Raw genomic sequence first — 9,788 nt, forward strand, 5'->3', positions numbered from 1 at the left:
ACGAGAGCATACAGGTCGCAGAGTGTTGAGGCTATTTTGTAAATGACATCGCCGAAGTCAAGGATCGGTAGGAGTCAGTTTTACGAGGGTATGTTTAGCAGTATGTGAAGGAGGCTTTGTTGCGAAATAGGAAGCCGATTCTAGATTTAATTTTGGATTGGAGATGTTTAATGTGAGTCTGGAATGAGAGTTTACGGTCTAACCAGACACCTAGGTATTTGTAGTCCACATATTCTAAGTCAGAACCGCCCAGAGTAGTGATGCTAGTCGGGTGGGCAGGTGCAGGCAGCGATCGGTTAAAGAACATGCATTTTGTTTTACAAGAGGCCACGGAAGGAGTGTTGCATGGCATTGAAGCTCATCTGGAGTTTAGTTAACAGTGTCCAAAGAGGGGCCAGAAGTATACAGAATGGTGTCATCTGTGTAGAGGTGGATCAGAGAATCACCAGCAGCAAGAGCGACATCATTGATATATGCAGAGAAAAGAGTCGGCCTGAGAATTGAACCCTGTGGCACCCCAATAGACTCTGCCAGAGGTCCGGACAACAGGCCCTCCGATTTGACACACTAAACTCTATCTGAGAAGTAGTTGGAGAACCAGACGAGGCAGTCATTTGATATACCAAGGCTATTGAGTCTACCGATAAGAAGCCTTGGCCAGGTCGATGTAGACGGCTGCACAGTACTCTTTTATCGATGCCGGTTATATTGTTTAGGACCTTGATCGTTTAGGACCTTATAAGACACAATATCACTTGTTGCATTTACAGTGCCTTCAGAAAGTATTTATGCCCCTTGACTTTTCACATTTTGTTGTCTTACAGCCCAAATTTAAAATTGTATTAAATTGATTTTTTCACACAATACCCCATAATGTCAGTGGAATTGTTTTTCAAAATGTTAACAAATTAATAAAAAATAAAACGCTGAAATGTCACGAATGAATAAGTATTACTGAGGAGTAAAAATGTGCTTAAGTCTCATACGTTGCATGAATTCACTGTGTAACAATGATTTTTGTAATGACTACCTCACTGTGCCCCACACATACAATTATCTTTAAGGTCCCTCAGATGAGAACTTAATTTCAAACACAGATTTATCCACTAGGGAGGTTTTCCAATGCCTTACAAAGGGCACAAAAAAAAGCAAACATTGAATATCCCTTTTAGCAGAATGAAGTTATAACACTTTGGATGGTATATCAATACACCTAGCCACTACAAAGACAGTTGTCCTTCACCATGAGTCCAATCGCGACTACAATAGTTTAATGGCTGTGACAGAAAACTTAGGATGGATCAATCACATTGTAGTTACCCCACAATTACTAACCTATATATAATTGACAGAGTGAAAAAGAAGCCTGTATAAAAGGAGAGCTTCAAGTTCCTCATCCACACACACGCACAGTAGTGAGGAAGCCATGACATGACTCTTCCCCCTCAGGTTGTAAAGATTTGACATGGGCCAAGAGTGGTGAGGACGTCCCAGTACATCTCTGGGGCCCCGAGTTCCCTGCCATCCAAGACCTCTATATCAGGCGGCGTGAAATGAAGGGCCGGGAAATCCTCCAGCCACAGACTGTGCTCTCCACTTCATCACAGCAAGCGGTACCAAGTTGCAAGTCTGACACCAACAGACTACTGAACAGCTTCTATCCACAAGCCATGACTGCTCAAAATGGCTACAGACCATTTTATTTTTGCACCGTTTCTACGAACACTCAAAAGGGCCCTACACACTCCATTTGCTCACACATAATATGCACATATTTATACTGACTAAAACGCACACCCAATCACATAAGCTGATGGTACTGTTTAGCATATCCTGTTGCCTAATCACCTTACCCATATCTACCTCTATCACTCCAGTATCCCTACACATAGTAAATATGGTACCAGAAGTGTATATAGTATGATTGCTTACTTTATGGGTGTTCTTCTACATCTTGTTATTTTTAGTACTACATTGTTATTGATTACTGCATTGTTGGGTTTAGATTTGGCAAGAAAGGCATTTCACTGTACTTGTGCACATGACATTAACTTGTAAGCACAGAACTCATCCTCACATTATAAAGAATACAGGTTTTCAAGTCTAACCAGCTCATTGCAAAAGTAGTCACAATGACTTCCAAACATTATGCAGATTTAGTCCAAAATCAGCAAATAAAATCCATGGGAGAAGCTTTTGTTCTTTAGACATTTTATTGACAAAAGAAAGCATGGATTTAGTCTTCGTCCTCCTCCTCTTCCTCATCCTGGTTGATCTGGAAGTATCGCAGTTCATAACTCTCCTTGGTGTTGGCCACCACACGCAGCCAGTCCCTCAGATTGTTCTTCTTCAGGTACTTCTTGGTCAGGTATTTCAAGTACCTGGCACATAGAAGGGCAGTGTCAGCAATTTAAAACACCATTGAAAATCACATTACATTTTGAGTACTTCTCAGGCTAGGCCTGGGGTTCTCAGGCTAGGCCTGGGGTTTATTCTGGATGGTGCAACATAACAGAACGTTCAGATAGAACAGACAATATAACTTGCAGAACCTCAAATCATCAGCTCCATATTTAACCATTCGATCGGCAATGTGCCCCCCCACCCCCAAATGCACTCTCCGGGTTCAATTTAGAGCAGGTCTTGGCACCCCCATAACAAATCAGGGATCCCACCTAAGAATTTAACATTTCTATGTGAGACTCCCCCAACAACTGTTAGAGATAGACGTCAGGCACCCCAAGACACTTCAGTCATCTACAAGAGTCAATGTATAACTTAACAACCCCCCCCTATTACATAAAGCCTAGATGTACTAAATCACCACGCATTAATGCTAGTCAAATGGCATTCACATCTTAAGTCAACTGTGTAAACCTGACCAACAAACTGAATCTGTTCAAAATACTGAACCTATCCATATCAGAAGAAAAGGATCAGGGATACATCCAGGGATCTATGTGGAGGGTACGGATATTAAAAGGCTTGTTTTAAAAAGAGCCCCGTTTGCTTCCCTGCCTGTACTGCAACATCTACAGTGCCTTGCGAAAGTATTCGGCCCCCTTGAACTTTGCGACCTTTTGCCACATTTCAGGCTTCAAATATAAAGATATAAAACTGTATTTTTTTTGTGAAGAATCAACAAGTGGGACACAATCATGAAGTGGAACGACATTTATTGGATATTTCAAACTTTTTTAACAAATCAAAAACTGAAAAATTGGGTGTGCAAAATTATTCAGCCCCTTTACTTTCAGTGCAGCAAACTCTCTCCAGAAGTTCAGTGAGGATCTCTGAATGATCCAATGTTGACCTAAATGACTAATGATGATAAATACAATCCACCTGTGTGTAATCAAGTCTCCGTATAAATGCACCTGCACTGTGATAGTCTCAGAGGTCCGTTAAAAGCGCAGAGAGCATCATGAAGAACAAGGAACACACCAGGCCGGTCCGAGATACTGTTGTGAAGAAGTTTAAAGCCGGATTTGGATACAAAAAGATTTCCCAAGCTTTAAACATCCCAAGGAGCACTGTGCAAGCGATAATATTGAAATGGGAGTATCAGACCCTTGCAAATCTACCAAGACCTGGCCGTCCCTCTAAACTTTCAGCTCATACAAGGAGAAGACTGATCAGAGATGCAGCCAAGAGGCCCATGATCACAAATCTGGCCTTTATGGAAGAGTGGCAAGAAGAAAGCCATTTCTTAAAGATATCCATAAAAAGTGTTGTTTAAAGTTTGCCACAAGCCACCTGGGAGACACACCAAACATGTGGAAGAAGGCGTAAAAGCAACACAGCTCATCACCCCGAATACAACATCCCCACTGTCAAACATGGTGGTGGCAGCATCATGGTTTGGGCCTTCTTTTCTTCAGCGGGGACAGGGAAGATGGTTAAAATTGATGGGAAGATGGATGGAGCCAAATACAGGACCATTCTGGAAGAAAACCTGATGGAGTCTGCAAAAGACCTGAGACTGGGACGGAGATTTGTCTTCCAACAAGACAATGATCCAAAACATAAAGCAAAATCTACAATGGAATGATTCAAAAATAAACATATCCAGGTGTTAGAATGGCCAAGTCAAAGTCCAGACCTGAATCCAATCGAATCTGTGGAAAGAACTGAAAACTGCTGTTCACAAATGCTCTCCATCCAACCTCACTGAGCTCGAGCTGTTTTGCAAGGAGGAATGGGAAAAAAAATTCAGTCTCTCGATGTGCAAAACTGATAGACATACCCCAAGCGACTTACAGCTGTAATCGCAGCAAAAGGTGGCGCTACAAACTTAAGGGGGCTGAATAATTTTGCACGCCCAATTTTTCAGTTTTTGATTTGTTAAAAAAGTTTGAAATATCCAATAAATGTCGTTCCACTTCATGATTGTGTCCCACTTGTTGTTGATTCTTCACAAAAAAGTTTTATATCTTTATGTTTGAAGCCTGAAATGTGGCAAAAGGTCGCAAAGTTCAAGGGGGCCGAATACTTTCGCAAGGCACTGTATATTTGAATACCGTAAAGCCAAATTCGCACGGGGAGACGTCCATCAACGGCGTGAAATGTGTGTGCGAGAGTTGCGAGTGTTAATTCACAGACCGCGTAGCATAACCAGCATAATTGTCATGAAAAGCCATAATAAACAGTTGTATCATCTTAAAATCGTAGTAGCCTGAAAAGGCACTAAGTAGACCAACTATACATTTATTTTCTGTAAATGTATCCTGCTATTTTAACAGCATTGTGCCACGTAGACTCAAGAACAATAGACTGGCGTCATTGTTTGACAAGCTATACGCGCGGGATGCCGTTGATGCTCACAGTCCGTCTGTTTTATCTCATTTAGTCCTGTGCATTCCATTTCCAACACGCTCCTTCTCGTGCATAAAAAAATGTAATAAACACTTAAAAAAATAAAAATTTAAACACAGCTTGCCGTGTGATTCGGGGCTTAAGCCACAAAATTACGACGGGATTTTCTCCTTCAATTGCGCCAATTTGCTTCATTTTAGGCTCACAAGAAGTGCCGCCCACAGACATACCAATGGCCACTTCATATTCAGCTGTGTTTTGTATTTTTGTTTATTTTCCTTCTTTTTTCTCCCTGACCCATTATTCCCAACATGCCCTCCAATCTAACCCTCAAACCCTTACAAAATAAAGGTTCATAATGAATCAATTAAGCACTAGGCCCACACTGGAGGGGGAAATTTAATTTAAAACGGTGCATTTCAGAGAAAGCAAGCGCCACGATCCCACGGGAAATACACATTTTATTTATTTATATATGAGTACTAACTCTGGTGGCCCTGGTGACTGGGGAGCTAACTGAACAGTGCCTGTTTACTCCTGCGGCGCATTCTGGGGTTATTTAAAAAAAATGTGTGTATATATATATATATATATATATATATATATATATATACACACACACACACACATAAGTTAAAATATAAAATGGCATGTCCAGAGACTGAAAAGCTCAAATAAAACATAATAAATAAATAAAACTCAAATAAAACAAGATATTGCACTGAATCAAATTATTAATTGGCAATTATTTACTGCCCGCAAGGGCGGGGTGTCGCTAGTGTTCCATAATTTCCTGCCATGTCGGCCCAAATATAGCTTCAGAAGGTGCTTAAGAATCCATGAATGTCTAAGAGGGTACATGGTGACTTGGAAACAACAATGTTACTTTGAGACTGATGAAAGACCTGCTGTAGACCTCGATCGGATCACAGCATCTCATCCCCTTGTGGAAATAAAGCTGACTGAAGTAAAAAATAAACCATGTGCGTTCTCTTAACTTTTTCTACTCATATTCATCTACCTGTCTAAAGATAGTATTTTATGTGAAACACTAATAATCACTTTAAAGCACTCCTTCAAACAATGAATTAGACTTGGGATAATCTCTAGACTGTCCATCAGGTAAGACAACAGAAAGCCAATCAAAGCACAACATCGATGGCAAAACCGCAACGAGCAGATAACTATTTGTGCCATGTTGCTTGCTGCCTTCGTAAATGCAATACCACAACACAACTGAAAGCAAAGGACAGTTCCACCTTCCCAATAAAAACAGGTGAAAATGCAATACATGCATAACTGTGGACACAAACCAAGTACCACCATCAGACAACATAAAATGGAAGATGATGTTGCTCGCCACATCACAAGGAAATTAAGATTTCATTCACATACCTTTTGGAGAATGGCACCTCAGAATTCACAGAGATTTTGCTCTTGCTCCTTTCAATGGACACCACGCCACCACCCAGGTTCCCAGCTTTACCGTTGACCTTGATGCGCTCCTGCAGGAACTGTTCCTGTAGAAGACGAGGCCAAAGTTGGATTTTAGGACAAATATGGAACCATCCCAACTGAATACTACCTGTAATGAATGCTACATACTGCTGCAAATATTCTGTCAATATGAGAACCATAAGTTGAATATCATTTACATTTTAAACATTTTCATTTTGCCGACTCTAGTAGCAATTTACAGTTTGTGAATTTTAATTAAGGTAGTTATGTACGATAACCATATAGTTATAGTAGCCTAGTCTAGAACCAGGCTTCCCTAATCGGAAAGCCTCCTGAATTCAATGGCAGAAAGTAGCTACAATGGGGTGGAAACCCCATGTAAATCATTAACACCTCAATGTTAAACCAATCAAATCCCTTGCTTGTGCAGATCTCTAAAAAGATGCCCACTAGATTAGTGCCATAGGTGCGTGAGGATGGCCAGGAGTACAAAAGTATCGAGTACTAAACAGAATTACGTTTTTCTCCAGGTTTTCTTCCATTTTCTGCAACATTGCAAACTAGCATGCGCAACAACTCTGCAAAATGTGTCCTACCCGGTCAGAAAACAGTGACAAACATTACACGCAGCACCCCTTCTACAGGCATGTTGGGGTATGGGTCTTGAAATGTAACATCCGCTGACGGCTGGCAGACCATTCGAGCAGTTGACTTACACAAAATTCTACAGACCTCCAAAGGAGGCATGACAACGTCACTTGGAGATATGGCTACACGAGACTAAGGTCACAGTCACTGGCCATGCATCATTTTTGCAAAGAAGGCCGTACTTTTTTATTGTGAGCTCATTTACTTGTGGTTGCCAGTTATTTCATTTTCATCTGATGAAAATTAAGCTATTTTATGCCGAATGTGTTTTCCGTGAAGGAAAACTATACTTGCATGTCCCTGATCACTCAATCGAAGCAAAAAATTTTTTTTTAAAAACACTTGACTTTCAATATAAAAACGCGACCCCTGGACTCTGATGATCCTGCTCCCGCTTTCTCCTGATGTGTTATTTACAAACACGTGACTGGCTCAACTTTGCCGGGGAACTAAGCTTCACAATGTAAAATAATAGAACAGGTGAAATAACGCAATCTGCTAACACATTGCACAAGTTGACGGCAGGTATTTAGTTAAATAGCTGAAAATATTAAAACGTATAGAAAAGCTCAAGTTTCAATGGTATTGAAAAACTATCCCGTATATACAGTATACTGCCCAAGAAAACATAGCTTACCCATTTCCGAGAAACTTTCCTCCCAACTGAAGGCAAATCTACAATACCTTATCAGTCGGTAAGGGTTATAAAATGTTTAAACTGGTAAAACAAACATTTAAATTAAAATGTTACGAAGTTCACTCACTCCATACTAGGTCCCAGATGGAAGCTCACCTTTGTGGAGATAAGAGTGTATTCAGGAAGTGGGATATAAATGTTTCTTTTCACACATCTTATAACCCATACTGACTGGTAGGGCATCCCGGATTATAATTGTCTTCAGTGGTTGGAAAAGTTGATCAGAAATAGGTCAACCAGAGGGCTGGTAAATATGCTTTCGGGGATATGGGACGTAGCCTTCAGCGACGGTTGCCCATGTGTACAGGTCTCCTGGAACTAAGAGGCTAATTTGTGACAGGCAATGGGTACACTGCAGCTCATGACTGGAACGAGCTGCAAAAAAACTCACTGGACAGTTTTATCTCCATCTCTTCATTCAAAGACTCAATCATGGACACTCTTACTGACAGTTGTGACTGCTTCACGTGATGTATTGATGTCTCTACCTTCATGCCCTTTGCGCTGTTGTCTGTGCCTAATAATGTTTGTACCATGTTTTGTGCTTCTACCATGTTGCTACCATGCTGTGTTGTCATGTGTTGCTGTCCTATGTCTCTCTTTATGTAGCGTTGTCTCTTGTCGTGATGTGTGTTTTGTCCAATATTATTACTTTTAATCCCAGCACCCGTCCCCGCAGGAGGCCCTTTGCCTTCTGGTAGGCCATAATTTTAAATAAGAATTTGTTCTTATCTGACTTGCCTAATTAAATAAAGGTTAAATAAAAAAAATATGTAACATGTCTAGTAATAAAGTATGACATTTAATAGGATATTGCATGTTATTTTCTCTAACATAGGCTACTTACAAAGTTGGCAGCATCCATGATGCCATCCTCCACTGGGTGAGTGCAGTCCAGGGTGAATTTCAGGGCCTGCTTCTTCTTCTTGCCACCCGTCTTGGTCTTCTTGACGACCTGCTTCTTCTGGCAGGACATTACAGAGGGTCTAACGTTATTAACTTCAACATTAAACAAACTGAATGGGACACCATACTGTGTCATTTTAGTGTCTAACGTGCTAGATTGTTTTGAAATTAGCTAACTTGATTGATTTGTGTTATCAAACTGGTCCGGAAATGTTTGGTCGTGACGTGTGTAAACTAACGATGGGACTAGACTTTAGAATATCAATTTGGTAACACATTTGATTAAACATATTTTAAAACGGTCACGAATGTGACTATAATTAGCAAGCTATCTTCTAGCTAGTGTATTTCCCGCTGGCTAGCCACCCATCGTTCACGGTTACTACTAGCATTTGCCAACTCGCTAGCTGTGTTAGCTACTATAGCTAAATTGCTACAACGTGGTTCAATGGGTGCAGGCCCAACTGGTAAACAAAGCAATCGATTGGTTTTACAATTCTTCTTTGGAAACACAGTTCAATGTGGATTTATTACGTGAACATTAACTACAATAAACGACAGACAAAAAGTGATATACTTAGCTATACAACCTATTTCAACGTGAGTACTCACAATCGGAGCCATGTTGGCCGGCGATTCTTGTCCAGAAAGGAAGAGGCAGGGTTTGCTAAATCCTATATCCGGTCTACATAAATACATGAAATACATGAATCTGTGATAGATTAATCCAGGAGATATTCTATACCCAATTTGAGGTATAAATATTTTGGCAAAAACAGTTTAATAATTGTTCTACACTTCAGCTACAGACCATTTTGAGGGTAGTCCAATTCAACAACTATTATTGACAATTAGTATAACTTCAACAGGCATATGTAGGCTACAGATATCCTCTAAATCCCGTTGTTGCCCAAAAGAAAATAACTTCTCTCTACAATTGAGTCAAAAAGCCTGCCCTCATTTCAATATTTCTGAGACTGCAGCATAGGTGTTGGTGGTGATACCCATTCAATCCCTGATTCCTGGTTAACTAAGAGGAGAATATTCTATATTAGGGGGATTTTTCCCCTGCTGACATGGCAACAATATCTGATTTCCCTTTTGTCATCTGTGACAGTATGGTTGCACTGTTGGCCCATCCCCAGTCCCCCACTCTGTGAGCAGAATGGCTGCTGGCTAGGGGAGCAGTCAGCTGCCTGGCGTCAGGGCTCAACCAGGCCACTCCAGAAGAGTTTCTGCATTGCTGTCATTCCTGCTGGGGGTA

General features: G+C 40.8%; 1 protein-coding gene across 2 annotated transcripts; it reads right to left on the reverse strand.

Moving 5' to 3' along the window:
• Window positions 1-2,194: 2,194 nt before the first annotated feature.
• On the reverse strand, window positions 2,195-9,282 carry LOC112254486 (60S ribosomal protein L22). Of its 2 annotated transcripts, XM_024427144.2 has the most exons (4): window positions 9,137-9,282; window positions 8,466-8,582; window positions 6,211-6,335; window positions 2,195-2,381 (listed from the first exon to the last, which is right to left on the reverse strand). In XM_024427144.2, the coding sequence occupies exons 1-4, from the start codon at window positions 9,230-9,232 to the stop codon at window positions 2,237-2,239; spliced, it is 483 nt and encodes a 160-aa protein (XP_024282912.1). In that variant the 5' UTR covers window positions 9,233-9,282; the 3' UTR covers window positions 2,195-2,236. The 2 variants fall into 2 exon arrangements, with proteins under 2 accessions (XP_024282912.1, XP_042180331.1); XM_042324397.1 differs by lacking the exon at window positions 9,137-9,282 and having other exon boundaries at window positions 8,466-8,609.
• Between the last annotated feature and the right edge of the window lie 506 nt (window positions 9,283-9,788).

The sequence above is a fragment of the Oncorhynchus tshawytscha genome, linkage group LG07 (genome assembly GCF_018296145.1).
Source record: "Oncorhynchus tshawytscha isolate Ot180627B linkage group LG07, Otsh_v2.0, whole genome shotgun sequence".
Taxonomy (NCBI): Eukaryota; Metazoa; Chordata; class Actinopteri; order Salmoniformes; family Salmonidae; genus Oncorhynchus; species Oncorhynchus tshawytscha.

Excerpts from the sequence above, each read along its gene's own strand:
- LOC112254486 (XM_024427144.2), bottom strand. The coding sequence starts at position 9,232 with ATGTATTTCATGTATTTATGTAGACCGGATATAGGATTTAGCAAACCC. Across the intron at positions 8,583-9,136 it reads CGGCCAACATGGCTCCGATT|AAGAAGCAGGTCGTCAAGAA; the intron begins GTGAGTACTCAC and ends ATGTCCTGCCAG. Across the intron at positions 6,336-8,465 it reads TCATGGATGCTGCCAACTTT|GAACAGTTCCTGCAGGAGCG; the intron begins GTAAGTAGCCTA and ends CGTCTTCTACAG.